This window comes from Syngnathus acus, chromosome 17 (genome assembly GCF_901709675.1).
Source record: "Syngnathus acus chromosome 17, fSynAcu1.2, whole genome shotgun sequence".
In the NCBI taxonomy this organism is placed as follows: Eukaryota; Metazoa; Chordata; class Actinopteri; order Syngnathiformes; family Syngnathidae; genus Syngnathus; species Syngnathus acus.
In genome coordinates, this window is record NC_051102.1 from 4,320,956 (window position 1) to 4,348,488 (window position 27,533).

The following is a 27,533-nucleotide window of genomic DNA, read 5'->3' on the forward strand; positions in this document are numbered from 1 at the left end:
TGGTCTCATGCAGCCAGCACTATACTGGGTGAGATGAGGAATTCAACAGGTACCTATAGATATTTCTGAGTCTGAGCGTGGAGGTGGCATACAATATGAAAAGCATTACCTGCTTGCTTGAGATGGACAACTCACTGGATTACAGAAAATAGTCCATCATCATTTGGAATCTGTGAGATATTGGAAATTGACGGATTTAAAAGGTAAACATGCACCTTTATTATTCATCGGATCGTACAATTTAATGTGTGTCATAGTTACAAAGTCAAAGCTGCGGATGTTACTGTGAGCACATGCAATACAGTAAGTTCCTCATAGCCTATAAATCTGGCCTTGAGGTCTAATATTACGTGTGAAAACATACAGTGGTCCTACTGTGAGTAGTGATGCTGTGACCTGCTGATGCACTTGAAGCCCTTCAGAGCTGGAACAGCCTCACAGTTTGAAGTGAACTTTTCTCTACTGTGATACTCTCTGCATGAGAGAAGATTCAAGGTGAACTTCAACTACTGGCAACCTTGGCAACTGAACACGATTTAAATACCATAAAATCTTTTCAAAAGCAGAATCGAAGTACCGTATTTTCCGCACTATTAGGCGCACTTCAAATTCACTCAAAAAACCACAGTGCGCCTTATATATAGATCAATTGATGAATTTGTTGATCCATACTGGTTGTACACAGCGCTCTGCCAAAATGTTTCAGTACGTTTTAGTACGACTAGTAAATTACAAGGTCGCATCGCTTCCCAGCGCTTCATATCCAAAGATGTATAGTACGGTCAGAAAAGTATTTAGTGTAATTTATTTCCAATTGTGCTTGCAATTTGCAGTAGTCTTGTTTGTTTTCTTTTTACAGACAAGCAACAGTATTGTTTCTTCAGCAGCAGTGTTTTCCACAACATGAAGAAGCTTCTTCCGTTTCCTGAGTGGTTTAGGGCAGCAAGCCTGTGCTTATGTTTGGCCCACACTGTCACATCCGCGGTCCTAACCAACTCCACAGGACTGGAGTCCATCTTGGATAAGTACAAGGAGGAAGAGTGGTGGAAAGCCAGAACGAGAGGGAAGAGGGCCATCAGCGAGGGGGACATGCACCTCATCCTGGATCTGCACAACAAGTTGCGTGGTCAGGTCCACCCGCCAGCCTCCAACATGGAGTACATGGTAAGTTCTTACACTATCACCCTAATTGTAGCAGTCATTTGCAATTGCCTGTGATCCTTTGTATTTCTTTGCAGCAGTGATTTGAAACCAGTTTTCGAATACGTGTAGGATAAGGTCATAAACCCATCAACATATTTTATATATATTTTTTTAAATCACAGCAAGATGCAAGTAAAGTTTCCTAAATCCTTTTTACTACTACAACCACTACTAGTATTTTTTATAATAATAATAGTAATAATAATAATAGTGAATAATAATATGCAATATAGTAATAGTAGCTTTGCAATTGCTAATATTTAAGTATTAAAAACTAGTTCCAGCAACAAGAGAATTTCTTTCAGAAACGTCATAGCTATAAATTACGTACCGCTTTGCAAAATGAGAATGTCTCTGCACAATTACCGTATTACCCCAACACGTATAAATTGTTGCTGGTAAATGTGTAGTGCAATTCAACCTCATTGACTTTCACACTCTCCTCCCCATCCATCCCAGTCCATTCCAAACCCTTGGGCGCCAATGTTATCTTTTATTTGATCCGTCATGCATCTCATTTGGGGTGCCAGAGCGGTGAATCTATTTCAAGTCAGTCAAACCTTACCCTTTGAAGCTTGGACCGTGTTAGTTTAAATCTATGTTATGTACACCAATCCACTGTTTCTTTAGTGCGGGATACTATTACTGGTGATAATGATGTGGTTGGGAAGGGAACTGCATGGGCCAAGTTCTTGGTTTTCAGGCTGCAGGATTCCAACTTGGCTTGTTCTCAACGCAGCATTTTTAAGGGCAGAGTGTATTGAAACGGTCCGCCGGATGGATTGAGACTTCGCTTGACCCGGATAGGGACAATGAAAGTAGCAGATGAACGGACAGAAGAAAAAACACATCCGGCCATCCTCAGTCTGTCCTTTATTTAAACTTTCTCATGCCTCGTCCTTCGTCTGCAAAATAGGCGTCCGTCCAGACCGTTACCTCGCTGGGATGGAATGCCCTACCTCTGAAAACTGTAAATTACATTTGAACCTAAAACAAATACTCCCTTGTTCCAATTTTTTTTCCTCTATTCCTGGAACAAAACGTAAAGAAAAGCTCTGACTAACTAGCACAAAACTGCAAGATGATAGAGTTGTGACACTTGCGTGCTTTTCATCCCAGCTGTCTTAATAGGAGAGCCCGAGTTTTGACTATATAGTGTTAAAATTGCAAGACTCGTGTGTAGGAGCCGACGAATTTTTCAGATCAATGTTAGCTCTTTCTGTTAATAAATGTACAATATAGTATATTGATAGGTATAATGAAAAAATATTTCCTGGGAAAATAAATTTCAGCTGGATGTTCATTTCATTTAGATTTAGTATGACCTTTCAATTCTATGAATATGTATTATTGACTGATCTTAACTTGTTGACTCAATTTAGCCTAAATCCTGAACTTGTAAATTGTTTGGTTTATCTTGCATTGAATTCACATTACCGTATTTTCCGCACTATAGTGCACCGGATTATAAGGCGCACCTTCAATGAATGGACCATTTAAAAACTTTGTCCATATATAAAGCGCACTGGATTATAAGGCGCATAGAATAAATAACTCAACGTTGCTCAAACGTTAATGCAATCACAATATAGTAACACTCGAAATAGTGAAAACAATAACAATATATCAATAACTCAATGTTGCTCAGACGTTAATATCACACAACACACAAAATAAACACGTAAAGCTTACTTTAATAAATTAGTCCTCATCCACAAATCCATATTGGTCCGTTTATAAGGCGCACCGGATTATAAGGCGCACTGTCGGCTTTTGAGAAAATTTGAGGTTTTTAGGTGAGCCTTATAGTGCGGAAAATACGGTACTCACTATTCACGTGACTTTAATGTTTGTGTTTACCAGTCGTGGGATTACGAGTTAGAGAGAAGCGCCGAGCACTGGGCCCATACCTGCCGATGGGAGCATGGACCAAGCCACATGTTGACTCAAATAGGCCAGAACCTTGGCGCACACTGGGGCAGGTTTGTACTGTATACCAATCCAACAAAAGAACTAGAAAATGTCGGCAGAACATGCTCATCCATCAAGCCATTTACATAGAGATGACTAGTAGAGTAGGAACGCAGGCTGTTTCATCACACATTGGGCGATTGCCTAACCTTTGGTATGGTTCCAATGTCAATGTTAATGTTCCCTTCAAAAGGTAATTTCATTCTCTCTGTCCTCATTTTTTTTCCCATTCATTCATCCATCACACATAAAAAAAACAATTGGAATCCCAAATTCATCCAGCTCAGCTACTGTATTTTCCAGACTAGGCGCACCGGACTATAAGGCACACCTTCAATGAATAGCCCATTTAAAAACTTTGTCCTTATATAAGGCGCACTGGACTATAAGGCACACCATTAATGCATCATTTTATCTTTTTTATTTCAACTTCAGACACAACAAATTACTTTATAATCACAAAATAATGATCCATAATCTTTTTGATTCATGATTCATAGTCTTCAACGGGCCACGTAGGATTGATTTCATGACACAATGCTTCGGGCCAGTTTAAATTTAGGAATTTGGTCCATATATAAGGCGCACCGGACTATAAGGACTGTCGGCTTTTGAGAAAATTTTAGGTTTTTAGGTGCGCCTTATAGTCCGGGAAATACGGTACTTAATCTACGTCAATGTATTTTTTTTCATTGATATGATTTTTCATATGATGTGATGTAAAGGCATTATAAAACTTTCTGCATCTCTTCAGGGATCGTCCTCCCACCTACCATGTGCAGGCCTGGTATGATGAAGTCAGATACTACAGCTATCCTTACTCCCAGGAGTGTAACCCACACTGCCCTTTTAGATGTTCAGGACCTGTTTGCACTCACTACACTCAGGTAATGGCAGCCTGTCACATTTACATGCCTGTCAGACGAAATTATGTCCTCAGCACAACTCTTTGCATTATAAATCTAATCTAAATTGAAGAATGGTCACAATAACTATGGGTGACTAATGTGTGTCCATAATTCCCTCCAAAATGCTTACTTAAATAAACCAAAATATGGGCGTATATAATTCAAAAACATGATTTACTTAGCCTTGTTTTGACTGTGTTTGTGTGAGGTCTCGTGTGTTTTCTTCCAAATTTCTCTGTACTCTCTAATTTAGCGAGGCTCCTCTCAACCCGAGAAACCTTTTTGCAGCGCAAAAAAAGGAGAAAAATGTTATATTCACGGGTTAGCTACTCAAGGGCTTTTATTTGTTTTGGCTGTCTAAATGTCTTTTCAGCTTAAATGCTGGTGGAGCTATACTGGGAATCTAAACAAAACAGGAGACTACTCATCAGAGTTCCGAAATGCTGTGCATATGTGAAATATTCAGAAATTAGACCCATATGTGACGAGATCCATTGGATGCCCTTTTTGTGTTCCATAAACTCCATTTTAGTTAACCTCAGAGCAAGCATATGAGAGGTGTCCGACAATAGCATTGCATATTTAATACAAGCCAAACATTTGCTTTGTTTGTATGTGTTTTCTTTTCTAGTTGGTGTGGGCCACAAGCAATCGTATTGGCTGTGCCATCAACGTGTGCTACAACATGAACGTGTGGGGAATGATCTGGGCTAAAGCTGTTTATCTGGTCTGCAACTACTCACCACCGTAGGTTTTTTTATTCTAAAAAACAAACGCATCTTGATTCTTGTGCCGGTGCAAGCCACGTTTGCCTGTTAGAGATTTTGTTGAAAGTCGACTTAACTTTACACCTGCTGGTGTAGGAAGTGTAATGAGATTTGGGTGAATTTTATCAGAACCCAGGCTGATCAATTCTGCGGTCTGCAGTAGTGTGTAGTGGATGGCATTTGATTTCATTCATAAATATGACAACGCCATGCATCAGATCCTCCAAATCATCACTTCATGCCTTGTTGCTATTATTATTGTCTTTGGAATGTTTTTAAAATCATACAAAGCTTTAGACCGCACCTCACTTTAGATTTGCATGAAAATGGAGCTCAAGATTTAATTTAATGAAAAAATTCTTAGAAACTATTGTGCGTCACATTTATTTATTTTCTTTAAATCATACAAAGATATAGACCGCACCTCACTATAGACTTGCATGAAAATAGAACCCAAGATTTTACTTAACTAAAGAATTCTTAGAAATTATTGTGCGTCACATTTTATCTGTATATGCACTCAAATGAAATATCAATTTTTTTTTTTTTTTTTTTTAGGGGAAACTGGTGGGGTCATGCACCTTACAAGTATGGTGCTCCATGCTCTGCTTGTCCAGCCAGCTATGCTGGAGGATGCAGGGACAATCTGTGCTACAAAGGTGGGTAGGGTATGGGAATTAATAAAGTTAATTTACTCAAAAACTTGATTAAATAACAATCATAAATATGTCCATTAAGATTTTCTAAAATTAATAAAACATTGTAAAATTCCTTTAATGTGTACAATCCTAGTTCTCGAATAAAGTCTTCTGTAACTATGGATGAACATCTAAATAGAAGAAAATACCATCTATCATATAGAACTTCACCGACAACCACATAACATGGCAACTCTTTTTTCAGACGGAGGTGTTGACAGGCGTCCCGCTCCAGAGACCGAGGAGACCAACTACATTGAACCAGAGCCAGATACAGTGAGAGAGAGGGAGGCCCAATCCAGGGCCCAAAATCCAAGCCCCTCACAAGGCTCTGAGGACTTGGCCAGAAACCAGGTCATAAGCACCGAGCAGATGTGTAAGCAATAATTCATGTGACTGAGAGACAAAATTATGAGACCTTTCCAACAGGTCTTACAGTCTAATGGTAACTCGCGGTCACATGTTCTTACAGGCCAACAAATGGAGTGTGACACAAAGTTGAGAGATCGGTGCAAAGGAACAACATGTAACAGGTATAAGCATATAAATCTGCAACTAATTAACCGCTGTTAACACTCAAGAGTCAAAAACTAACTACTGTTTGATCCTATCCATAGATATGAGTGTCCACCTGGCTGCTTTGACAGGCACGGAAAAGTAGTTGGGACTACGTCTTATGACATGGTAAATGATTCCCATAATTGCGTTGGAGGTCATTTTCAATGTTGTAATGTTTGTTTTGTAAACAACCTCAGCAATCCAGTGTGTGTGGAGCTGCATTGCACGCCGGTGTTATCGACAATGATGGAGGATGGCTGGATGTGACCAGACTTGGGCGAAAACAACAATTCATGAAATCATACAAGAATGGTATTCAATCAATAGGGTATGATTTTCTTTATTACTCAGCAAAAGGAATTTTTCTGTGGTGTTGTCATGCAATCCTTGACGTTTTCTTTACTGTCACAGAAAGAACAGAAGTGCAAATTCCTTTAAAGTACAGTCTGTGCCTGGTAGGAACCACTTGATCACATGTTCTGTAGAAAATATTGTTCTCTATAACAAATTTTTTTTTCTCTTTCAGTCAAGGCTGTTGCATGTGACACCACCGTGGCGCTGTTCTGTCCCTTTAAGAAACCTGTGCGACACTGTCCAAGGTACCCAACCTGATTTCTTGTTTACTTTGTAGTCAAAATGATAAAACAGATAGAAAGAAAAATCTTCTCTGAAAATGCCAATTTTAAAAAGCTGCCATTTGATCTCTGTATGAATGTTGGCTTTTTCTTTAGGTTGTATTGTCCCAAGAATTGTCTACATGAGAGCCAGGCCAGAGTTATTGGGAGTAAATATTACGCTGACGTAAGTTCTTAACCTCTTCTTACTATTAATAGGGGCTTTATTTAAACACACTCTGAAGCTGGTCAATCTTTTATTTATCGGGAGTAAATATTACGCTGACGTAGGTTCTTAACCTCTTCTTGCTGTTAATAGGGGCTTTATTTAAACACACTCTGAAGCTGGTCAATCGTTTATTTATTTTGCTTAAAAAAAAAAAAATCAAGAGGAAATGATGTATATGGAAATAGACATAGAGTGCTTCAACATAATGCTTCATCCAATGAGGTCCATAGGGAATAGAATGATGATGCCTTGATTTAAATGGGTTTCCCTTATCTCTTTAGAAATCAAGTATCTGCAGAGCAGCCCTTCATGCTGGTGTAATCCAGAACGAATCTGGAGGTTACATTGATGTGATGCCAATGGACCGCAGGAGGCAGTACAGCGGCACGTCCCAAAATGGCATCACCTCAGAAAGGTATAAACAGAAATACCCCCATCAGGCCATGCTGCTGTTTCTGGCATTTGATATTTGAATTGAAAGCAGTGATTCAGTTGTCAAATAATCTATCATCCCGTTTTTTTTTTTTTGCAGTTTACTTAATCCGACGGGAGGAAAATCCTTCAGAGTGTTTGCTGTTATCTGAAGAATAAAAGATATCCAAGGACATCCTCAAAACTTTGAAGATATCATCCAGCTTTCCTCCAGAAAAAAAAAAGTCATCACGTTCTTCTGCTGTTGATGCGAAAGGTGGCTTAACTACACTGTAATGAACTGAACTGAATCTAAATGTTTTCATTAATAGCTTGGCAAGAGGTGAATAAATGACCCCGTGAGTACGTCAGTCAGGCATAAAGAAAACATACTTAAGAAAGCCACCCGCAGTTTTGCAGCCAGAAGCTTCATGCTGTGAGGTGACAGTACAGTGCACTGCCTCACCATACTGCCCACACAGTTCCTTAAAATGTACTTTAATTTTCAAGGCTAAAAACGACTCCACACACATTTTAACTCCAGCACTTCAAAGACCTGCTGTACCTCACTGTGAAAGCTAAGTTGTGATTGGACCGTTTCCTAAGAGGAGGGATTTAGCAAGTTCATTTTTAGGGAGAAAATCTCCCACAAAGGAGTATACTGTATTAGCTACTGACAATTTTCATTGCATACATTGGAAGTTTGTTAAACCTGCAGTTCAAGTTAAAGTGCATAAATATACAGGACTTAAAGCAGTTCTTGGTTTCGGAGGCAACAAACTTCATCTTCACCATTCATTTGTCTTGACAATATGCCAAATTGCTTTAATACTGGAAGTATTATAGCTATAATACAGAAAGTATGAGATATCATCTGTATATGTTTGTACAGACTGCATCAAAATGTTGTAAATACTGATGAAACTTTAACCATATGTGCATTCATCGATCATTTTTCTAAATCTCAGTAACCTTTTAAGAACTGGAAAACCGCAACACACACACGCATATTTAATGCTTATATTTTATCATCATAATATATAGTATATGAATATTCAAAACTTTGTCAATAATGTCAGCTTTTATTTTTTTGAAAAAAGATAAAATATATATATATATATATATATATATATATATATATATATATATATATATATATATATATATATATAAATGGACCCCTGGCTGGCCAGGTATGTGTATGACAGAGTTGCAAAAAAAATATGTCCAATAAAGAGATATCGAAAATATTAAATGCTTGTGTATGTTTTTCTGGTGCATCATGTCCGCAATGTTGCTCTGTTGCGATGCTATGGTTCTCAGTCCAAGCCATATTTTATGAAAATGAAATATGAAACAAACAACAATTTAAGAGTATTTGTACTTACTGTATGTGTGTGTGTATGTAATGGGAAATGACCCCTTACCCAAATATGCTGTATATCACATAAACAATCGAAGGTCTCCAGCCAAATTTCATCCAGAAGAAAGTGTCAAACTTCACAAGAGTGCTGCAGAGGTGGCCATTGGTACAAGATTCTTGAAAACAACACTTCTGGTCAACAGCCAACCTCTAAGTTATGAAACAGGAAGTCACTCGTCATGACACATAAATATGTGGAATCTCAGCAAAACAAGCAGGACATCAATTAAGCAAACTTCATTTATTTATTCTCAGAACCACTTCTAATAACACTTGAAGCGCAAAACAAAACATTTATTTTTATTGAATATTTATTTTTTAGCTTATCAAAGTAACTATTTTGTGTTCAAAAATAACCTACTATGTAGTGAGTTATTTATCAGTATCACAAACAGATTAAAAGTAGAAAGTTTTTGCGTGGTTTTGTTTGATTGACTGCCACCCAAGGGAAAACCTCCCCTCACTTGCATGAGTTTGGGGAATTCAGCTCCTTGACCTTGATGTGTTTGAATTTGGCACAACATAACCTGACATGGCTGTAAGGGCCCCAAATGAGTTTGTGAACCGCACTACTCAGCAAAACGCCACATATATTGAATACGTCAGTAAATCTGTGCCAGGGCCAAAACCTTCAAAATACTTGACCTCAAACCAAACGTAACTATATTTTATAATCACAGCTTTACCTGTCATGTCATGCATGATCCCTTAAAAATTGGTAGTTACTGGTCTGGAGCGCTCAACCCGCAAGATTTAAATGCATTGAAATCTAAAGGGTCTTTTCATAGAATTTGAATTTATAGTCCTGGCTGTTATTTTGTGTCGGTTTAACAACACACTCCTGTGTTGCCACATATAGTTATAAAACCTTTTTGATTGTGTGTGTCAGGGCAACATAGTAATTAGGGGGGGTGATGAGATATGTTTCGAAATTTGAGCACAGCTGGACATGCCACACCAAAGGGCGTTTGTGTGTGTGCACTTTTGTTGATGAATGCGTACTTCTGCATGTGTCTGGCGTGTAAGGCACTTTCTAAATATGACTATGGTACGATCTCACGCTATTAAACTGGCTTCTTGGGTGGACACACACCATGCACACGGGTTGTGTGTGTGTGTGTGTGTGTGTGTGAGTGTGTGTGTGTGTGTGTGTGTGTGTGTGTGTGTGTGTGTGTGTGTGTGTGTGTGTGTGTGTGTGTGTGTGTGTGTGTGTGTGTGTGTGCGTGTGTGCGTGTGTGCGTGTGTGTGTGTGTGTGTGTGTGTGTGTGTGTGTGTGTGTGTGTGTGTTTTACGTGAGTAGTATAGCATGTGGTTCAGGCCACTCGTACCATAGATTTGGACAATGTTTTTTTTTTTTTTTTTTTTTACCCAGTTAGCAGCTGTGTTTACTTTGTGAAACATGGTAATTATTTTCCACAGCTTGGTTTTCGCTCGGATTAAATTTATTTATAACCATTTCAGTTTACTTTCTTATGGTCCTTTTGACCACACACGCATACCTATTTTATATATACTATATATATATATATATATATATAGTATATATATATATGAGAGAGAGAGACAGAGAGACATTGTTTGTCCATGCATTTGCCATAAATGGGGGCTGCCCTTACGTACGTCAGGATTATTGTAAAACCGCTATTGTAGTTTTTTTTTTATTTACTTAACAGTTTTGCCCAATTGTAGGTCTTTTGCACTTCTTAAATTTCTTTGCTAATGCAGCCTTAACCCATGAGATACACTACAAAAATCAATAATGATTTTCAACAGGAATGTCAAGGTCTGGGATGTATAATTTTATATAAGTGCTCCCTTTGTTTTTTTAAGGAGTGGATATATTTGTACTTTATTTTAATTCATCAAATGACATAATCTAATTACAGATGATGTGTTACCTCAGCACACTATCATTAATATTTGTACCTTTTGAATGCATATGCCTTATCTAGCCAAATAACTTCAGCAACACTCTATACCTCCCATGTTCTAAAGACACACTCACACTCATAGTGATCCAAACGTCCATTCATGAGTTGGCAAATTTCCTGTAGTGCTGTTTTGTCGGTAACCACATACAGAGCACCGGTGCCAGCAGAGTGTGGCAGAGGGTCACTTCATCCCACAGACTCCTAAATTTCACAAACTCTCTCCTTACCCTCCACCTTCTCCTCTTGGCCCATTCATTGTAGAATCGCCATCAGAATTTTCCACATTTGCTAAAAATAGAAAGCAGACGCCGGGCCAAGCAGCCTTTGGTGCCCTTCAGTCGCTGCTGAATATAAACTCCAATTAGGAGACTACAGTGCATTGTATAAAACATGGGACTCATTGTTCTTATTCAAAGGCCACTTTTGAAGCATAAACTGAATTGACGTACAAAGGACCGAAGGCTGTGGTGGAACAGCTCAACTCTGAGTTTTAGGTGGATTCCTAGTGAAACACATGTAAAAAGATAAACATAAAAACAAAAGTTCTTGCCATAATATTGCGGTGGCACAGCACAGTGAGGGTATTTGTAATTTATCCCGTTTGATGACATAAGATACTAGCCAAACCGAAGCCCCACTGTGTGTTTGTGCAGCTATCTGGTTTTGGAAGAGGAGTCTGTAAACAGGTAAGAATTCTACAAATAGAATTAGGTCACTTAACAAGATGGTCTTGAGGGAGGGCAGCCTGTTCCCAGTGTGCGTCAGCACTGACCTTTTTACTGTTTGCTAAAGGGATTTTGACTTTACACTTTTTCTAATTCTCACTTCAGACGTATGAGTTGGAAAAGTCTTTGTAGCTCCATTCAGTCTGTTTCTGAATGTCATAGTTTCTGTAATTCGGCCAAGAATAAGTGCATGCAAACAATCAGAGACCTGCATCGATTAATTTGATTGACAGTTTTATTTTACAGTACCTGATACAATACTATTTGATTCCTTGTGATTGTTTTCACAAAGTTTCCAACCTCAGGAGCTTCTCTTTTTTATTAATTATTCTGGCAGGGAGCATTTGCTGAAACTCTTTTGGCAATCACCTTCCCACTGTTACTTGCTAAAAATAATAATCCTTCCTTAGAGTGACTGGCTGAGTGGATCAGTTTGGCAGTCTTGTTGTTATGGACCCACAGCACCATCTACTGACGTTGCATAGGAGGAATGAAGACTGCAGTATCATTTTTGATGTAGTCTAAAGCCGGGATTGTCAACCGGTGGTCCGCGGCCCTCTAGTGGTCCGTGGTGGTATTGCAGGTGGTCCACGCAATTGAAATTGGAAAATAATTATAACATTTTTAAGAATAAAATTGATTTATTATTTGGACTTGATTTAATTTCCAGCTAATTTTGTGAATCATTTGCCCATCCAAATCATGTCAAATGTAACTGAGATTCTCAAAATAGACATACAGATGCAAATAGCCTGTAGAGGTCTATCCTCCTTTGGTGCAAAATAAAATCATATATGCTTGAATTATTTTTTTTCTAACAAAAGGTGCTCTGTCCCGAGTTTAACACATCTAGACTATACAACCGCTCACAATGATATACACGATGTGAGTAGGATGAAACCACACTACTTTCTCAGAAGTTAGGTGAGTAAATCATTACACCATCAGCGACACCCTGGTCATAAAGTTATCCATGAAATAGTTGGCGTCAGCAAGTTTACCTCATCTTGATCAAGGCACAGATCAAGTTTCAGGTCATGAGAGTTCAAATGAAGATGTTTCTGACAATTATTATTTAATTTATCTCCTAAAGGCAGTACAAGTGGTTATTACGCCTGTTTTATAGTTCTGAATTTGGATTTCGGCTCAAATCTTGGAGTTTGCATCTTCTCCCTTTTTTCTCTCTTTTCCTCCTACATTCCAAACACATGCATGTTCGGCGTGCAGTCTTGGGTGTACCCTGACTCTTGCCAGCTGGAATAGGCTGGCTCAAGCTCATCTGCAAAAGAGAACAAGCAGTTAGAAAATGGCTAGCTGAGCTGTTTTGTTTCCATGAATACATGCAGCACTCACAACAAAATGTGTCATTAGGAGTCATTAGGTCATTTGAATTGTGTAACATTGAGATAAAGAAGTTGACCTTGCATAACTCAATGATCACACTTTCAGGGAGTAATAGAAGAGGGGGGGGGGGGGGGAAACACCTTTTATGGTTAGTGTAAAATTAGGACTTATTTTTAACCGGTATACTTTGACAAGCAGTCTCTGAAACAAATACATATTTTTACAAATTAACAAGATTTAAAAGGTCATCACTGTTTTTGCTGCATTACTAGTTATCCCAGGCCTGGAAACTATTGTTAGTCAAGTCAAGTCAGTTATTGTTATAAAAATAATTAAAACCCCATTGCTCCTTCATTATTGACTGCCTATTGCACTATGGTTCAAGTTTTTTTTTTTTTTTTTTTTTTAAAGTTTGCTATCCTGAGCGAGGGTGAGTTACCACTCTGCCCTAAACTTCAACACCTCAGCTCTACCCATAATGCACTATGGGAAAGGTAACACCCATTTTGTTGACTAGTAGGAAATCCGAAGCAGACGCTCCCAGTCTGAGAAGTGGGAACAAAACCCAAAGGCCACAAGAAACGCAGATACTTGGCGGTTATATTTTCAAACTTTCATGTAAGTGTTAAGTTATTGCGGTTTTTGAGGCATATCTTTCCGTGCCTTTTGATGTTGTTGGTTTTCCCATAAGAATTTTTTTGTCTACCTTTTGGAATTTCAACCAAGGTGAGAGTGCAAGAAGTATGACAGAGGGCGGGGGAGGAGCTGCAGGATTCTCTCCATGTTTGCAGACAGCGCTGTTCGTATGTTAAACAGCGTCACATGGGGAAATACTCTTGGGGCATTGGAGAGAAACGGAGGGAAAACAACAAAAGAAGAGAGAAACAAAGATACATTTTGGCCTATCTCACGTGCAGGAAGACGCTCACCCATTTGTGGAAATTAGATCACACGAACCAAAACAACAGACGTCACGTGGTTATGTGTAGATCGTTTTGTAGCTCCAAGTTTCTTTAACACGACTTTTTACATTCTACAGGCAACTGCGGTGACAAGATGCCCACCAACTTCACTGTGGTGCCAGTGAATGATGAAGAGGGCAACAGTAATAAGGCAACTGGAGGTGACAAACCTGTCAGCCTCAATAATATTTTTCGGGATGAAGATAAGGAAAATAACTCAGACGGATCCCAGTCAGGTAGGGCTGGAGAATACTGCATGCATTTGTGTGTTATTGCCTCAACAAAAGTGTTCCTAGACAAACAATCATACAATCATAATAACTTCATGTTGTGACAGGCATGCGTCAGGTTCAACTTGCTTAAACCTGCTGGCCATGTAAATGAACTATTGAACTGCGTAATAAGTTAACGCTGCAAGTTAACAATTTTCTTAGGTGACTTGTTTGATTGTAAACGTTTACCTTGTTGATTGTGTTTGAATAAGTTGGTTATTAGTGAAAGTAGTTTCAGAAATGGACTGAAAAACGAAAATCTATTATAATTTAAAAAAAATGTAAACTTGTATAATAAATCATTTCCATTATCACTTACATGATCACTGATCATAAGTCATTGTGTCATATGTTTCAAACAAAAACAACCCAAAAGTGTACGCTGGTCACCTGTGGCCCTCATGACTTTATAATCGGCACATTTAGCACAACAAAAGAGCTCAAGCCCACAATGCTGATTGGACAGGATGTCATAAAAATATATAAACAACAACATACTTGTATGTGCATTTTCCATTACCCGCTACTTTGACCAGGATGTGAAACATGACTATTCCACACCGGTTGTATTAAAATGTACATTCAACTCTTTGCCAGTCTTGCAAGCCATTTCTAACCATGCCCGTCTAAGAAAATAAATACCAGAACAACGAAAACACAACCCATGCGCAGTTAGACCTGTGCATTGCGCTAGAAAATGTCCCCCGAGGTTTCACTAGATCTTTTGAAGTCACCCAAGATCTTCGAGCACATGACTTCAAGCATGATGGCGTGACGAATGGGCCACTTTTGAAAAATATTTTTCAAGAGAAAGGTCATTTTTATGCCTTACAGGTTGTTCAACTTGGGATGTCCCAACGTCATTAGACATTAGAAGTAACCAAAAAGCTACATTTTTTTATATGTATATTCCATCCTCACTGTTAATTTCTATATGGATTAAATTAGGGTCACAAGTGAGCTAGAACCAGCCAGGATTATTTAATGTCAGGGCACGCATAGACCCTAGTTAACTTAACGCAGAAAAACACGCAAGCATGAGGAGAGAGCATGCAAACCCCACCGAAGAGGATTTCATACCTGGAATGTGGGACCTCTTGAGTGTGAGGACCTGAATATGTATCTTCCACAATTTAGGACTGGGGGAAAAAAAAAGTTATTCCAATCAATAACTAACCCTCCATGGGATTTAAATGTTCTGCAAAGTAGGACACACAGACTGGACAGTTATTCTGACTAGCGGTTGCATCTTCTGCTGTGGCCTACTGAAGGGCATGAGGCATTCCATGATCTGGAGACAACAGTGCAATTTTGTGTGATAATGTACCGTAGCAAACATCTGACATAACAACAGTCATGCCCACTGCAACGTTTGTCTGGCCGCTGGATGTTTCCCCCCCCCCACACACACACAGTTGAATAAATATTCTGTTACATTGTAGAAACGTATCAGATAATGCAAATTAATGCAAAACATCACATGTTTGGAATAAGAGCAATATTTCTTAAGGTGGTGTATTTTTAGAAGAGGCTTGTTTGATTACATTTCAATTTTAATTCACTGGGGAAAGATAATTTGAGGTACGATATGCGAGTGTGGTCACGGAACAAATTAAATTCGTATCTCAAGGTACCAGATTATTTTTTTTATCTGCACATACCGTTTCATTAATTTGCATCTATTGTGTTTATTTTTTATTTATTTTTTTGTATTATTTATTTTTTTCATTTTTTTAATGAATCCCTTTAGGAGATGACGTTCAAAGGGAGTCACACCCATTCATCAACTCAGACCATGACATCGAACAGTATGATGGCAAAAACATGGCCTTATTTGAGGTAAGGCTTAACAAACATGTTTTGTCCGCATGTGCGATTCCATGTTGGGTGTTTAAGACAATTACAAATTAATTATGTTGAAGATGTTTGCTAATATGCTTCCACTATCACTGGGGGCTCATTTGGTCCCAGATATTTGCAGTAAATGAAAGGGGAATGAACAGCAAAATGATTTCTAATATCCATTTTGTTCTATTCTCCTTTATAGGAAGAAATGGACCGCAACCCTATGGTGTCATCTCTTCTAAACAAGCTAGCCAACTACACCAACCTCACCCAAGGTGTTTGGGAGCACGAGGAGGCTGAAGATGGGGTTAGGAGGGTCATCATGGTATGAACTTTCTTAATCCAACTTGATAACTTGCAATGGAAAAGTTGCTTCCTTAGTTCAGTTTGATAGCAGGTCACTCGGGTTTCTTAGAGAAACACCTTTCAATTTGCGCATTGTAACTGTTTTTTTTCCCCCCTCGGTAAATTGAGTTTGACATGCTGAATGACATTCAAAATCTTCCGTTGAAGATTTAATCCTATTTGGTTTTGATCTTACTTCCGCCCATTTGTTGAATTTGTTTCTTTGTAATATGAGAAAAAACAGCAGCACATCTGGTCAAATACAAGTAGTTGTCTATATAAAATAAATAATTAATCAAATGTCAAAATGGTTTTGGGGGCATGCTGGAAACTAGACAAACACATTTTTGTCAGCGACCTACTTTGTAGTGCAGAGCAAATCTCTTCTTTTCCTTGTCTAACTAACTGGTAACATTTCTTTTTATTCAGTAAATTGTATGTGGCGTGTGTAGATGCAAGTTGAGGTAAAATTGGGATCATTGTAAATACATTTTTATTTCCTTTTTTTATTCTTTACATTTTTCTAAATAGCATCTGTGCGAATTATCTGGAGTGGCTAGAAGAAAGAACACTGAAAAGTGAAGAGCTGCTTTGTGAAATGGCCTTAAGTGGTCTTGCTAAATCCCTCCTCCTGAGTGATTGCATTGCTCTTTCTTTGCTAGTCTTGAGATCTTAGGCTCGTTACTCAAAAATAGGACAGAGCAATGCAAACCGACTGCAGGGAAGGAAGTAAAGCGAGAGCTTAGCCGCAAAAGAAGAGATGTGGGACATTTGGAAGTCTACATCGGGGCCTTTGCAGCATGTTGACAAACAACTCAAAGCCATGGAGAAAGTGCAGGACAGTATTATTATGACTACTACTCAAAAAATGGTATGTACAACATGTTGGTTTTTATTCAGGAGCGAGAGGCGTTTCTGCATTTGACGCGTAGTGCAGCTTTCATGTTGCCTCTTCAGTGATATTGAAATGCAAAGGGTTCATGCAATGATACTGCGTACAAATCGTTTTGCACTTTGACCCCAATGTACATATATTTTGGTTGCATCCTGTTGTGGTGTGTCCAAAAACCACCAAACATTAAATAGCATTATTTTTTTATTATTATTATTATTATAATGATAATAATAATAATTATTATTATTATTATTATTGCTACGTTTAGGTATTGTTCTGCGACAGAATAAAATTCTGATAACCTATTAATCTGACAATTAATTCAAAAATATAAAATGAATAACATAACTTTGTTGTAAAGTACATTATATTATATTTCTTAATTAAATTCTATTCATTTTCTTGCATTCCGTAGAAGAATACTTGGTTCGGTGGTTGAATGCTTGAATTATGTCTGACTTGTCAGTGTTATAAAGCAGGATTCAGTTTGAAATTCCTCACTCCTGTTCTACGTGGTAATTCACAGGGAGGTCACTAATAATTTAATGTGTCTTCATTGAAGTAATTCATCATTATTTGCTGTGATCATTTTGTCGTTGACATCATTGAAGTGGAGTGAGCCGCATCTCCCGTGTTCCACAGATGAGCTCGTACACGACAGTGTGAAGCTCAATTTGTTAAGACTAAATTTTGTCTTTTAATAGCATTATTCTCAGACAATTTTGGGAGCTGGCATCGGCACTTTTTGGCAAATGCTATTTTGCTTTTAATTTTTTAGTGTAGCATTGCATTTTGGCGACCTTCTCGCTGCCTTTTTTAGGTTCTTGAGACGGTCTATGAAAGTGACTGAAATAGAACATAGGCATGTTGCGCCATTTGTTTTTAATCGCTTTAAGTACTTGGATGTACAAGCTATGTTGTTGATTACTCGATCATATTAATTTTCTGCGGTTCCATCGGAATATTAAAAAAAAAATGGAAAGGGCATTGATGCAGTAATCTGTACATCAAACAGACAGTGAAGAGGAAGAGTACACCTAAGGTGGAAAAAGCTAAATGTGTACTGAAATATCCATCTTTTCCTTGTCTCACAAATGTGTCTCTTGTTTTTCAAGGTCCCCCAGATGGGAACGTTTATCGGGGTGTATCTGCCCTGCCTGCAAAACATTCTGGGTGTGATCCTTTTCTTGCGTCTCACCTGGATGGTCGGAACGGCAGGAATCCTCGGATCCTTGGCCATTGTGTCCATGTGTTGCATTTGTGTGAGTAATTTAAAACTTAGAAACAATTCGGACAATAGTATGCGTTGTCAAGAAATTGACATGTTCAGCGATGAAAGAATGACCGAATATTTTCATTGATTTATTTATGGAATTGAATTGAAGTTTTAAGGGTTCAAGCGAAAAAGCATTGCATTGTTTTGATTTACTTCAATAAGTATGTCAGTAGCGCTAGGAAGCTAGACAGGGAGATCATTGTTCATCAATACTCATGTGATGTGAACAATTTGCACTCCACTCTCCTCCAATGTTTATCCACTCGTATGCTTCAACCGAAGTATGATAAATGTGAATACAATTAAAATGCATTACAAATAGCTTTGGAAACGGAATCCAGTTTCTAAGTGTCGGCGATGAGAGCACTATATTGGATTTTGTGAGCCATCTGCTGTTTCGTAATACTTGCAGGTCCAAGTTTAAATACTCACACGGCTCCTTTTGACACACTCAACTGAATTAATAGGGCACAAAAAGCACCACTGTAACAAAGCGTAAATACAAATAAAAAGGAAGCCTGCGGCAAAATTGAATTCATGAAATATGACATTCCCAGTCAACCTAACTGGTTTGTTTGTTTTTTCTCTGCAGACATTGCTCACAGCTATATCGATGAGCGCCATAGCAACAAATGGTGTTGTACCAGGTGACTGCACACCCACACGCACAGTTTTTAGGGAATTTTACCAAAATTGCTGCAACAAATGTTTTGTTGACATTTCCTAATATAATGTTAAAAGAATAACATCACAGTCCATACAGTCATCATTAAATTATGTTTATAGTTTAAATTTTTATACACACACACGGGGTGCTTTATTTGGGCACTAATTCTGGGAGGTGGGTGTCCAAATCATGTGGTTTTGGTACATAAATTGAGCAGTAACAAGAAAAGAAAGTCTAAAAAACTAGGCCATATGAAATCCAAGGTTCCACTGTATTATTAAAATACTTTTTTTCTTCTTTTTTCTTCAATGCCTGTTCCTCTATGCAGTCAATCAAACGCCCCTAATGACTATATGAGGTGCTAGCACAAAAGCCATTCGATCAGTGTGATTTGCGTGATATTTGTTATTTAAAATTTCCTCTCCAAAATATTCAAATGTTTTTTTCTTCAACTGTCTACAGTAAAACCTGACTGTCGCAATGCAAAACAAAGTCTTTTGAGTTTGCTGAAATCTAACCAGGATAAAGTTTCTCTAAAGCGGGCGGCTCCTACTACATGATCTCCAGATCACTGGGACCAGAGTTTGGTGGAGCAGTTGGTCTCTGTTTCTACCTCGGGACCACCTTTGCCGGATCCTTGTACATAATCGGCACCATTGAGATTCTGCTGGTATGTGGCAACAGTGATGCTTGCAAGGACTGTTTAACTCATCCATACTCTCCATTGCCAGACATATATTGTTCCGACAGCAACACTGTTTGAGGCGACAAGTATAGAAAGTGAAGGAACAGCTGCCCTCAACAATATGCGTGTCTACGGAACTTGTTGCCTGCTTCTGATGGCACTTATTGTGTTTGTTGGGGTTAAGTATGTATCCACAATGGCACAAACCACGTGGGCATATTAGACTCTCATATTTTGCCCTCTTGTGCACAGGTATGTGAACAAACTGGCTCTGGTGTTTTTGGCTTGCGTCATGCTCTCCATCATGGCCACCTATGCAGGAGTCATCAAGTCGGCCATTGAGCCGCCAGAGTTTACGTAAGTAACCCGGCCAAATATTTTTTGTCATTTCGAGGCATGATTTTTTTTTTTTTTTATACGAGTGGCTTATTAGAGATATGAGCTGTTTGGAAGATTCTTAAAAATATATACATTTTATTACTTTTATTTATGAGCAAAAACTTAACACGCTTCACAGCAAGCAACATTTAGTGAACAATTCTTCAAAAGTTTATTGCCACACCCACGTGACGTTTACTGTCAAACGAACTAAAAAGAAAAGAGAACTAGACGTGTTTACAACAGCCACAAAGTCGTCAATTTTAATGCTAACACATAATATGGACACACCATAGATAAACTAACAAATAGCATCAGCGTCACAATGTCAACTGTGATTAACCGAAATCAAGTTAGCTGTTTATTGTGCAACTGTGTCACAGTCCAATGTCTAACTAGTGGTTTGTGTCTGCTGTTTATGGTTTAGTGTGTGTCTTCTGGGAAACCGTTCTCTGAAGAACGACAAGTTTGAAGTGTGTGCAAAGACTATGAACGTGGACAACCAGACTTTGACCACCGATCTCTGGAAACTTTTCTGTAACAGTGAACATCTCAACGCCACCTGTGATGATTATTTCAGTTTAAATAATGTTACAGAGATTCCGGCTATTCCCGGGATCTTGAGCGGGGTTCTGAAAGGTGAGAATTATGCAATCTCAATTGTTTAATTCCAAGTAGATTTTCAATAATGGTTGTCTTGTTGTGAATCAGACAATCTATGGGGTGACTATGGTCCAGCCCATACGGTTTTAGAAAAGAAAAATCAGGATTCTGTACCAGCTCAAGACACATCCGGAGATATTTACAAACCCTACGTCTTCAATGACATTGCCACCTACTTCACGCTGCTGGTGGGAATATATTTCCCTTCAGTTACAGGTGACTCCTGTGATATTGCAAGAAAAGCCCTTACATAGAATATGTTCCATTTCATGATGTGCAATTAAATATTTTTATTTTTGTCTTGATTTCAGGTATAATGGCTGGCTCAAACAGATCTGGTGATCTCAGAGATGCCCAGAGGTCAATACCGATTGGAACGATAATGGCTATTGTCACCACATCTTTCTTATGTATCCTTATAAATCAACGTTTCAAGCCTAGACATTATTTTTTTCAAAAATCATCACAATCATAATAGTCACGCAAATAGTCATATGGTCAGGCGAGAGTCCGGAAAGAATTTAATTTATATTATCATGTCAAAGATGTTTCCGGCTGAATCTGACAAGGATAATGTACAGCATATAGTTTGTATTGTCAAGATCTTTATCTTAATTTCATCATCAGACATTTCCTGTGTGCTATTTTTTGGAGCATGTATAGAGGGAGTGGTGCTGAGGGACAAGTAAGTAGTTCCTTATGACCTGTTTAATATTAGATTTACAACATGTACATTCAAATTATAAGTAATTGCATTGTCAAAGATCTACATCCCGACTGACAACTTTAAATTCATAACCTCAACTGTGTTTGTTTCAGGTTTGGCGACTCAGTCAAGAAAAACCCAGTAATTGGAATCCTGGCTTGGCCATCACCTTGGGTTATTGTGATTGGATCATTTTTTTCCTGTTGTGGGGCTGGGCTTCAAAGTCTAACTGGAGCCCCCCGGCTGCTTCAGGCCATCGCTCGTGATGGGATCGTACCATTCTTGCAGGTCAGCGCTGTCCGTTTGAATAGATACAATTGGCTGGCGGCTAGTCCAGGGTGTATCCCACATCAAGTTCAAGTTCTCCTAAATGATCGCTATGAGAATTAAAAAATCCTGGTTATCTTTTTATATTCAAGAAGAGTATCTCATGAATATTCTTTTTCCTTTTTTTTTTTTTTTTGTCTTTCTCAGATATTTGGTCACGGCAAAGCCAATGGCGAACCCACTTGGGCTCTGTTGCTGACAGTTGGAATCTGTGAAATAGGAATACTCATTGCCTCGTTGGATGCCGTGGCTCCCATTCTCTCAATGTTCGTACAATATTTTTATAGACACAATGAGATCAAATACATCAAATCTTTAATTAGATAATCACGCTACAGTGCCAAATAAATTACTTAAGTTGTGGCATTCAAAACGGAGCATTATTACAGTGAGAAAATGGCTGTATGGCTCAAACTTAAATTGTTGAATGTCAATGCTAGACTTTTTTTTTTTTTTATTATATCTCTTTCTTATCGTGTCACTGCATATCCACAGGTTCTTTCTTATGTGCTATCTATTTGTAAACCTGGCCTGTGCTGTCCAGACTTTGCTCCGAACACCCAACTGGAGGCCTCGCTTCAAATTCTATCACTGGTGAGCAGATTTAGTAACTTCTCCAATTAGTCCTTGTGATATACCAACAACTTAATTATAATGTCAAACTCTGGAATGTGTAAAAAAAGAAAAAGTATTGTTTTTGTTTTTCCCTCTGTCCTCCAGGACTTTGTCTTTCTTAGGGATGAGTCTGTGTTTGTCTCTCATGTTTATCTCCTCCTGGTACTATGCCCTGGTTGCCATGGTGATAGCTGGTTGCATCTACAAGTACATTGAGTACAGAGGGTGAGTTCAAGGGCTTTAGGTTATGTTGACCTCTTAAAAAAAGTTCCTGTCCTTGACATGAACCAATTTGTGCACAGGGCAGAGAAGGAGTGGGGAGATGGTCTCCGAGGTTTGTCTTTAAATGCAGCACGGTTTGCCCTAACTCATCTTGAGGAATCACCACCACATACCAAAAACTGGAGGCGAGTTCTTTGTTTTGTATTGTAGCGACTAACCTGACAACCATTGGTTAATACCACTATAACTTTGTAATCATATAAGTCATCAATAGTATTGAAACAATAAATATACAGTAACAGCACCTGTATTTTTAGGGTCATTGAAGACTTTTTCTTTTATTATAGTACCGTATTTTCCGCACTATAAGGCGCACCAGATTATAAGGCGCACCTTCAATGAATGGCCCATTTTAAAACTTTGTCCATATATAAAGCGCATCGGATTATAAATCGCATAGAATAAATAACTCAACGTTGCTCAAACGTTAATGCAATCACAATATAGTAACACTCGAAATAGTGAAAACAATAATATATCAATAACTCAACGTTGCTCAAACGTTAATATCACACAACACACAAAATAAACACGTAAAGCTTACTTTAATAAGTTAGTCCTCATCCACGAATCCATATTGGTCCATATATAAGGCGCACCGGATTATAAGGCATACTGTCGGCTTTTGAGAAAATTTGAGGTTTTTAGGTGCGCCTTATAGTGCGGAAAATACGGTAATGTAAATATTGTAGTACAATGCTCAAAACTATCATCTGAGCAATGCAACCAAAAATATTCTGTACTTCTAGTGAATAATCAATAAACTTGTTGCGCTTTCTTTTTTTTTTCCCCATGCCCTCAGGCCCCAGCTATTAGTGTTGTGCAAGTTGGACTCACAGCTGTCGGTGAAACATCCGCGCCTCCTGTCTTTCACTACACAGCTCAAAGCAGGAAAAGGGCTGACCATCGTCTGTTCTGTTCTGGAGGGAACCTACATGACACGAGGGACTGATGCCAAGACCGGAGAGCAGGTTTGACTATTTGATCAGTTAGTTTTGACCCATTGGCAGGGTAAAGTGTGATCCTGCATTCCAGCCTGTTGATTCTCGGCTGTGCAGCGATGCACAGCCCAAATTAATGAATGCATGTAGACAAAACATAAGAGATGGTTCTGGTTCAGTCGCACCTTAGCATCAAGGATTGCACAATCATCATTCTGATACATCTTGAGTCCACCGCTTCTTATCTGCCTGCTGAAATCTAGCTCAAACGTGAACTCGAGCAAATAAATCCACGTTTTATAAATGATCAGAATTAACCCTTGTTTCGAATTAGTCATTGTTTTTTACGTCTTTTGGATGGGTTGAAACTGTTAAATGAGTTTTGTTGTTCTGCACTTGAGACGTTCAATTCAATTTACAACCTTTCCATTTCCAACCTGCAGAACCTGAAAGCTGTCATGGCCGCAGAACGGACTAAAGGTTTCTCCCATGTAGTCGTGTCCTCCAACCTGCGGGATGGTTTTTCTCTGCTCATTCAGTCAGCAGGACTGGGAGGAATGAAGCACAATGCGGTTTTGATGGCTTGGCCAGCAGGCTGGAAACAGGCTCGAGACTCCTCCGCAAGGAGGAACTTTATCGGTGAGCTTGAAAGTAACTTTTGATCAAACTTTTCTTTTCTGCTCAATCATTTCAACTTTATCTTTAACTTCAGAGACTGTGAGGGAGACAACAGAGGCCCAGCAGGCTCTGCTGGTTGCTAAGAACATCGACCACTTTCCAGGAACCCATGAGCGACTCAAGGAAGGTACCATTGATGTTTGGTGGATTGTCCATGATGGTGGACTGCTTATGCTGCTGCCATTTTTGATCAATCAGCACAAGGTTTGCATTTTTCCTTATAGTATATATATGTAGTATGTAGTAGCTCTCACCTGAAATGTCTCCTATGCTAGGTGTGGAGGAAGTGTAAAATGCGCATATTCACGGTGGCACAGATGGATGACAATTCAATCCAGATGAAGAAAGATCTCCAGATGTTCCTGTACCAGTTACGTCTGGATGCAGTGGTAGAGGTAGTTGAGATGGTGAGTGATATTTCAGTCATTGTGATGGTCTCATCTGTTAAAGGGACAGTGTGTAGAATGTTTTTTTTTTTAAAATGTTCAGTAATTTTAAAATGCCACTATTAATTTCAGTAATATTACTTGTCATTTGTGATGACATCTTGCTTGCTTGAAATTGCGCACACTATGGACTGAGGCTGTTGCATTTTTGTAATTCACCACTAGATGGCGAAAAACATGCACACTGTCACTTTAATAAAATCATATGTATCACATCAACAGTATATACTTCTGCTGAAATTAAAATGTGTTTCCCGCCCCAGCACGACAGTGACATCTCAGCTTTCACCTATGAGAAGACACTGGTGATGGAGCAGAGATCTCAAATGCTGAAACAAATGCAGTTATCCCGCACCGAACGGGAGAGAGAGGTACACTGACCTGTGCAAAAAAATCAAAGTAAAAATAGCTTGCTACATGCACACGAGTATTTTTTTTTTTAAGGCCCAACTGATCCATGATCGGAATACAGCGTCTCATTTTACAAAGGAAGACAAAGCGTCAACGGACAAACCTGATCGTGTCCACATGACCTGGACAAAGGATAAACTCATTAATGAGAGAAATAAACAGAGGGAAGGAATGGTTGTAAAAGATATGTTTAACATGAAACCGTAAGTATGCTGCCATACACATTCACGTTTAATATTTGTATTACATTATTTTTTTTTAACATTGTTATAATTCACACTGTACAAATGTAGCCTCCATCAATACTTACAATAAGTAGTTGTACATTTGTGTTGATAGAATCTAACTTCATTAGTTGTCTTAACAATTGAGATAAAGCATTTTACCGTCTTCCTTCATTAATGTTGTCTTCCTACCTCCACCCCCGCCCCCCCTTCAGTGAGTGGGAGAATCTGTAAGTGGTTTTGCATTCAACTTTGCTTAACTGACATGCGCATGACCGCTGTACTGTAGGATATGCATGTGCATGATAATCTTCCTGTCAAAATGCATGATAAGTACAGCTGCTGATATGTGCTCAGTAGAGCTGTAGTCTTATATTCTGAATTGCATTTTTACCAAGAAGACTCACAAATGACTTACATAGTTATAGAATAGTCATCATATTTAAAATATAGTAAAACAACTGTAAAAACCTTTTTAAAACAAATCACAATGAGTGAAATAATGACATGTTAAAATCCCTCATTCAATCTGATTTTATCAGCATTATTTGCATGATTCTCATAAGATCTTCGGAGATGGTATTTGCTTTACTTTACTTCTTAGATATAACGAAAGACTCTCCTGATATTGTCACACGCACCAACGTCTCTGATACTGTTCATTTCGTAATCTAGCAACCAGTCCAACGTGAGAAGGATGCACACAGCTGTGAAACTGAATGAAGTGGTGGTCAAGAAATCGCAGGATTCACAGCTGGTCTTGCTAAACATGCCAGGCCCGCCGAAGAATAAAAAAGGGGATGAGAACTGTATCCTTTTTCTTGATATTTATTATTTATATTATTGTGCCTGCAGTTCCATTGAAGGGGACATTATAATTGTGTACTGTATCGCTACGGTATTCCTTAAGAGACTGTCCACAAGATATGGAGTTTCTAGAAGTGCTCATGGAAGGACTGGATCGGGTCCTACTGGTTCGTGGAGGTGGTCGGGAAGTCATCACCATCTACTCTTAGTGCTAAGCGGTTCCTAATGTTGGGCGCACTGGAAGGAAAACCATGGAAGACCAATGTGAGGACAAACAAATCCATGGACAATGTTGTTGGACATTGCAAGTCTTATCCGTGGCAGAGACTGGAAATTAGGAAAACTGACAAATTGAGGTCAGTGCATCATCTCAACGCCATTCCGTAGATGTTGAACCATCTATCTAGTGTGTAAACGGAAAGATTACAAATGCAAACGTCTATTCACCATGATTACATGACACGTGCTATCTATTTAATTAATTATTGCATTGTCAATATAGTGATTTTTTATTGAAAGTGTTGCCTGTGGAATTATGTTTTGTTTGCATAATATTGTATTGAAAGGAACAGATAAAGTAATAGTTTGACGGAAACTACAAACATAAAGATTGGTAGTACTATCATGTTTTATACCCTTTAACAACGACAGAATATGTCCTGTGTTCAGACCCGCACAACAGTTGTCGCTTTTCAACTTTTAATTTAAAGTGGGTTGGTTTGATTCAAACCAAATTGGTTGGTGTTGTGGTAGCAACGACATTGGCTTTGGTCTGTCATAGTTTGTCAGTATTGTAAACTGGTTCATATCATTTGTATGTATTTTATATAGTATATATTATATACTATATATGTGTATGTATTAAGAAAATGTGTGTGTATTGAGAAAAGATGTAAAAAGGGCTCTATGTTTGTGTAAGGCCTTGTCCATTCATTGTGTACGTTTCAAGCACTGAAAAGTTGTGATTATTTTATTTTGCATGCGTAATATGTAGCGACTTTGAATGGGCAATTTGGGTGAACTTCATGTGTTTTATTTGCTTTGTATGTTATCTTGTGTGTATTCATGAAGTGTGCCAATTAGAAATCGTCACATTTGAAATTGTTTTAAAGTAGACCATTTTTACAACTTCTCATTAGAACGAAGCTTGTATTTATTTCTCAGAAATGACTTAATTACAGGGAGCCACAATTTAGTTTGACTCTACATTGATTTGTGACTGTAGATGTCAATTAATTATTCCGATTGAAAATATTCGTCATCTGTTGAGAACAAATAAGAACAATAAATGGAACCCCCAATTGTTAACCCATTCAGGACTCTCTA

The 27,533-nt window shown here is 38.4% G+C and overlaps 2 protein-coding genes and 1 long non-coding RNA gene across 7 annotated transcripts; 2 read left to right on the forward strand and 1 right to left on the reverse strand.

Moving 5' to 3' along the window:
- On the forward strand, positions 1 to 8,479 carry LOC119137445 (cysteine-rich secretory protein LCCL domain-containing 1-like). 3 transcript variants are annotated; one of them, XM_037276755.1, is made up of 16 exons: positions 1 to 203; positions 367 to 495; positions 860 to 1,164; positions 3,067 to 3,185; positions 3,929 to 4,061; positions 4,714 to 4,829; positions 5,408 to 5,508; positions 5,753 to 5,923; positions 6,020 to 6,080; positions 6,165 to 6,231; positions 6,303 to 6,433; positions 6,517 to 6,560; positions 6,632 to 6,704; positions 6,837 to 6,906; positions 7,230 to 7,363; positions 7,481 to 8,479. In XM_037276755.1, the coding sequence occupies exons 3-16, from the start codon at positions 904 to 906 to the stop codon at positions 7,530 to 7,532; spliced, it is 1,533 nt and encodes a 510-aa protein (XP_037132650.1). In that variant the 5' UTR covers positions 1 to 203; positions 367 to 495; positions 860 to 903; the 3' UTR covers positions 7,533 to 8,479. The 3 variants fall into 3 exon arrangements, with proteins under 3 accessions (XP_037132650.1, XP_037132649.1, XP_037132651.1); XM_037276754.1 differs by having other exon boundaries at positions 1 to 495; XM_037276756.1 differs by lacking the exon at positions 367 to 495.
- A 4,812-nt stretch (positions 8,480 to 13,291) lies between these two features.
- LOC119136661 lies at positions 13,292 to 14,740 on the reverse strand. Its single transcript, XR_005100786.1, has 2 exons — positions 14,515 to 14,740; positions 13,292 to 13,579 (listed from the first exon to the last, which is right to left on the reverse strand). It is a non-coding gene; the product is annotated as an uncharacterized LOC119136661 (long non-coding RNA).
- On the forward strand, positions 13,300 to 27,519 carry LOC119136659 (solute carrier family 12 member 7-like). Of its 3 annotated transcripts, none has more exons than XR_005100784.1 (27): positions 13,300 to 13,400; positions 13,822 to 13,980; positions 15,767 to 15,855; positions 16,064 to 16,186; positions 18,217 to 18,363; positions 18,970 to 19,024; positions 19,584 to 19,714; positions 19,776 to 19,912; positions 19,982 to 20,086; positions 20,535 to 20,746; positions 20,819 to 20,986; positions 21,082 to 21,180; positions 21,398 to 21,455; positions 21,590 to 21,764; positions 21,951 to 22,069; positions 22,299 to 22,397; positions 22,524 to 22,643; positions 22,721 to 22,825; positions 23,503 to 23,671; positions 24,085 to 24,280; positions 24,354 to 24,523; positions 24,595 to 24,726; positions 25,029 to 25,136; positions 25,210 to 25,379; positions 25,616 to 25,726; positions 25,884 to 26,209; positions 26,325 to 26,338. XR_005100784.1 is itself a non-coding variant. In XM_037275268.1 (27 exons), exons 2-27 carry the CDS (start codon positions 13,839 to 13,841, stop codon positions 26,414 to 26,416), a joined length of 3,270 nt encoding a protein of 1,089 aa, XP_037131163.1. In that variant the 5' UTR covers positions 13,300 to 13,400; positions 13,822 to 13,838; the 3' UTR covers positions 26,417 to 27,519. The 3 variants fall into 3 exon arrangements, 2 of the variants coding, with proteins under 2 accessions (XP_037131163.1, XP_037131164.1); XM_037275268.1 differs by having other exon boundaries at positions 25,616 to 25,630; positions 26,076 to 26,209; positions 26,325 to 27,519; XM_037275269.1 differs by lacking the exon at positions 25,616 to 25,726 and having other exon boundaries at positions 26,076 to 26,209; positions 26,325 to 27,519.
- Positions 27,520 to 27,533: the final 14 nt, after the last annotated feature.

What these genes read in the sequence shown, in the direction of transcription:
- LOC119137445 (XM_037276754.1), top strand. Translation starts at nt 904, where the DNA reads ATGAAGAAGCTTCTTCCGTTTCCTGAGTGGTTTAGGGCAGCAAGCCTG. An exon ending in GTCTGCAACTACTCACCACC is followed by an intron (nt 4,830 to 5,407) that starts GTAGGTTTTTTT and finishes TTTTTTTTTTAG; the next exon opens with GGGAAACTGGTGGGGTCATG. An exon ending in AATGGTATTCAATCAATAGG is followed by an intron (nt 6,434 to 6,516) that starts GTATGATTTTCT and finishes TTACTGTCACAG; the next exon opens with AAAGAACAGAAGTGCAAATT.
- LOC119136659 (XM_037275268.1), top strand. Translation starts at nt 13,839, where the DNA reads ATGCCCACCAACTTCACTGTGGTGCCAGTGAATGATGAAGAGGGCAAC. An exon ending in ATTGTGTTTGTTGGGGTTAA is followed by an intron (nt 19,913 to 19,981) that starts GTATGTATCCAC and finishes TCTTGTGCACAG; the next exon opens with GTATGTGAACAAACTGGCTC. An exon ending in GTGGCTCCCATTCTCTCAAT is followed by an intron (nt 22,070 to 22,298) that starts GTTCGTACAATA and finishes GCATATCCACAG; the next exon opens with GTTCTTTCTTATGTGCTATC.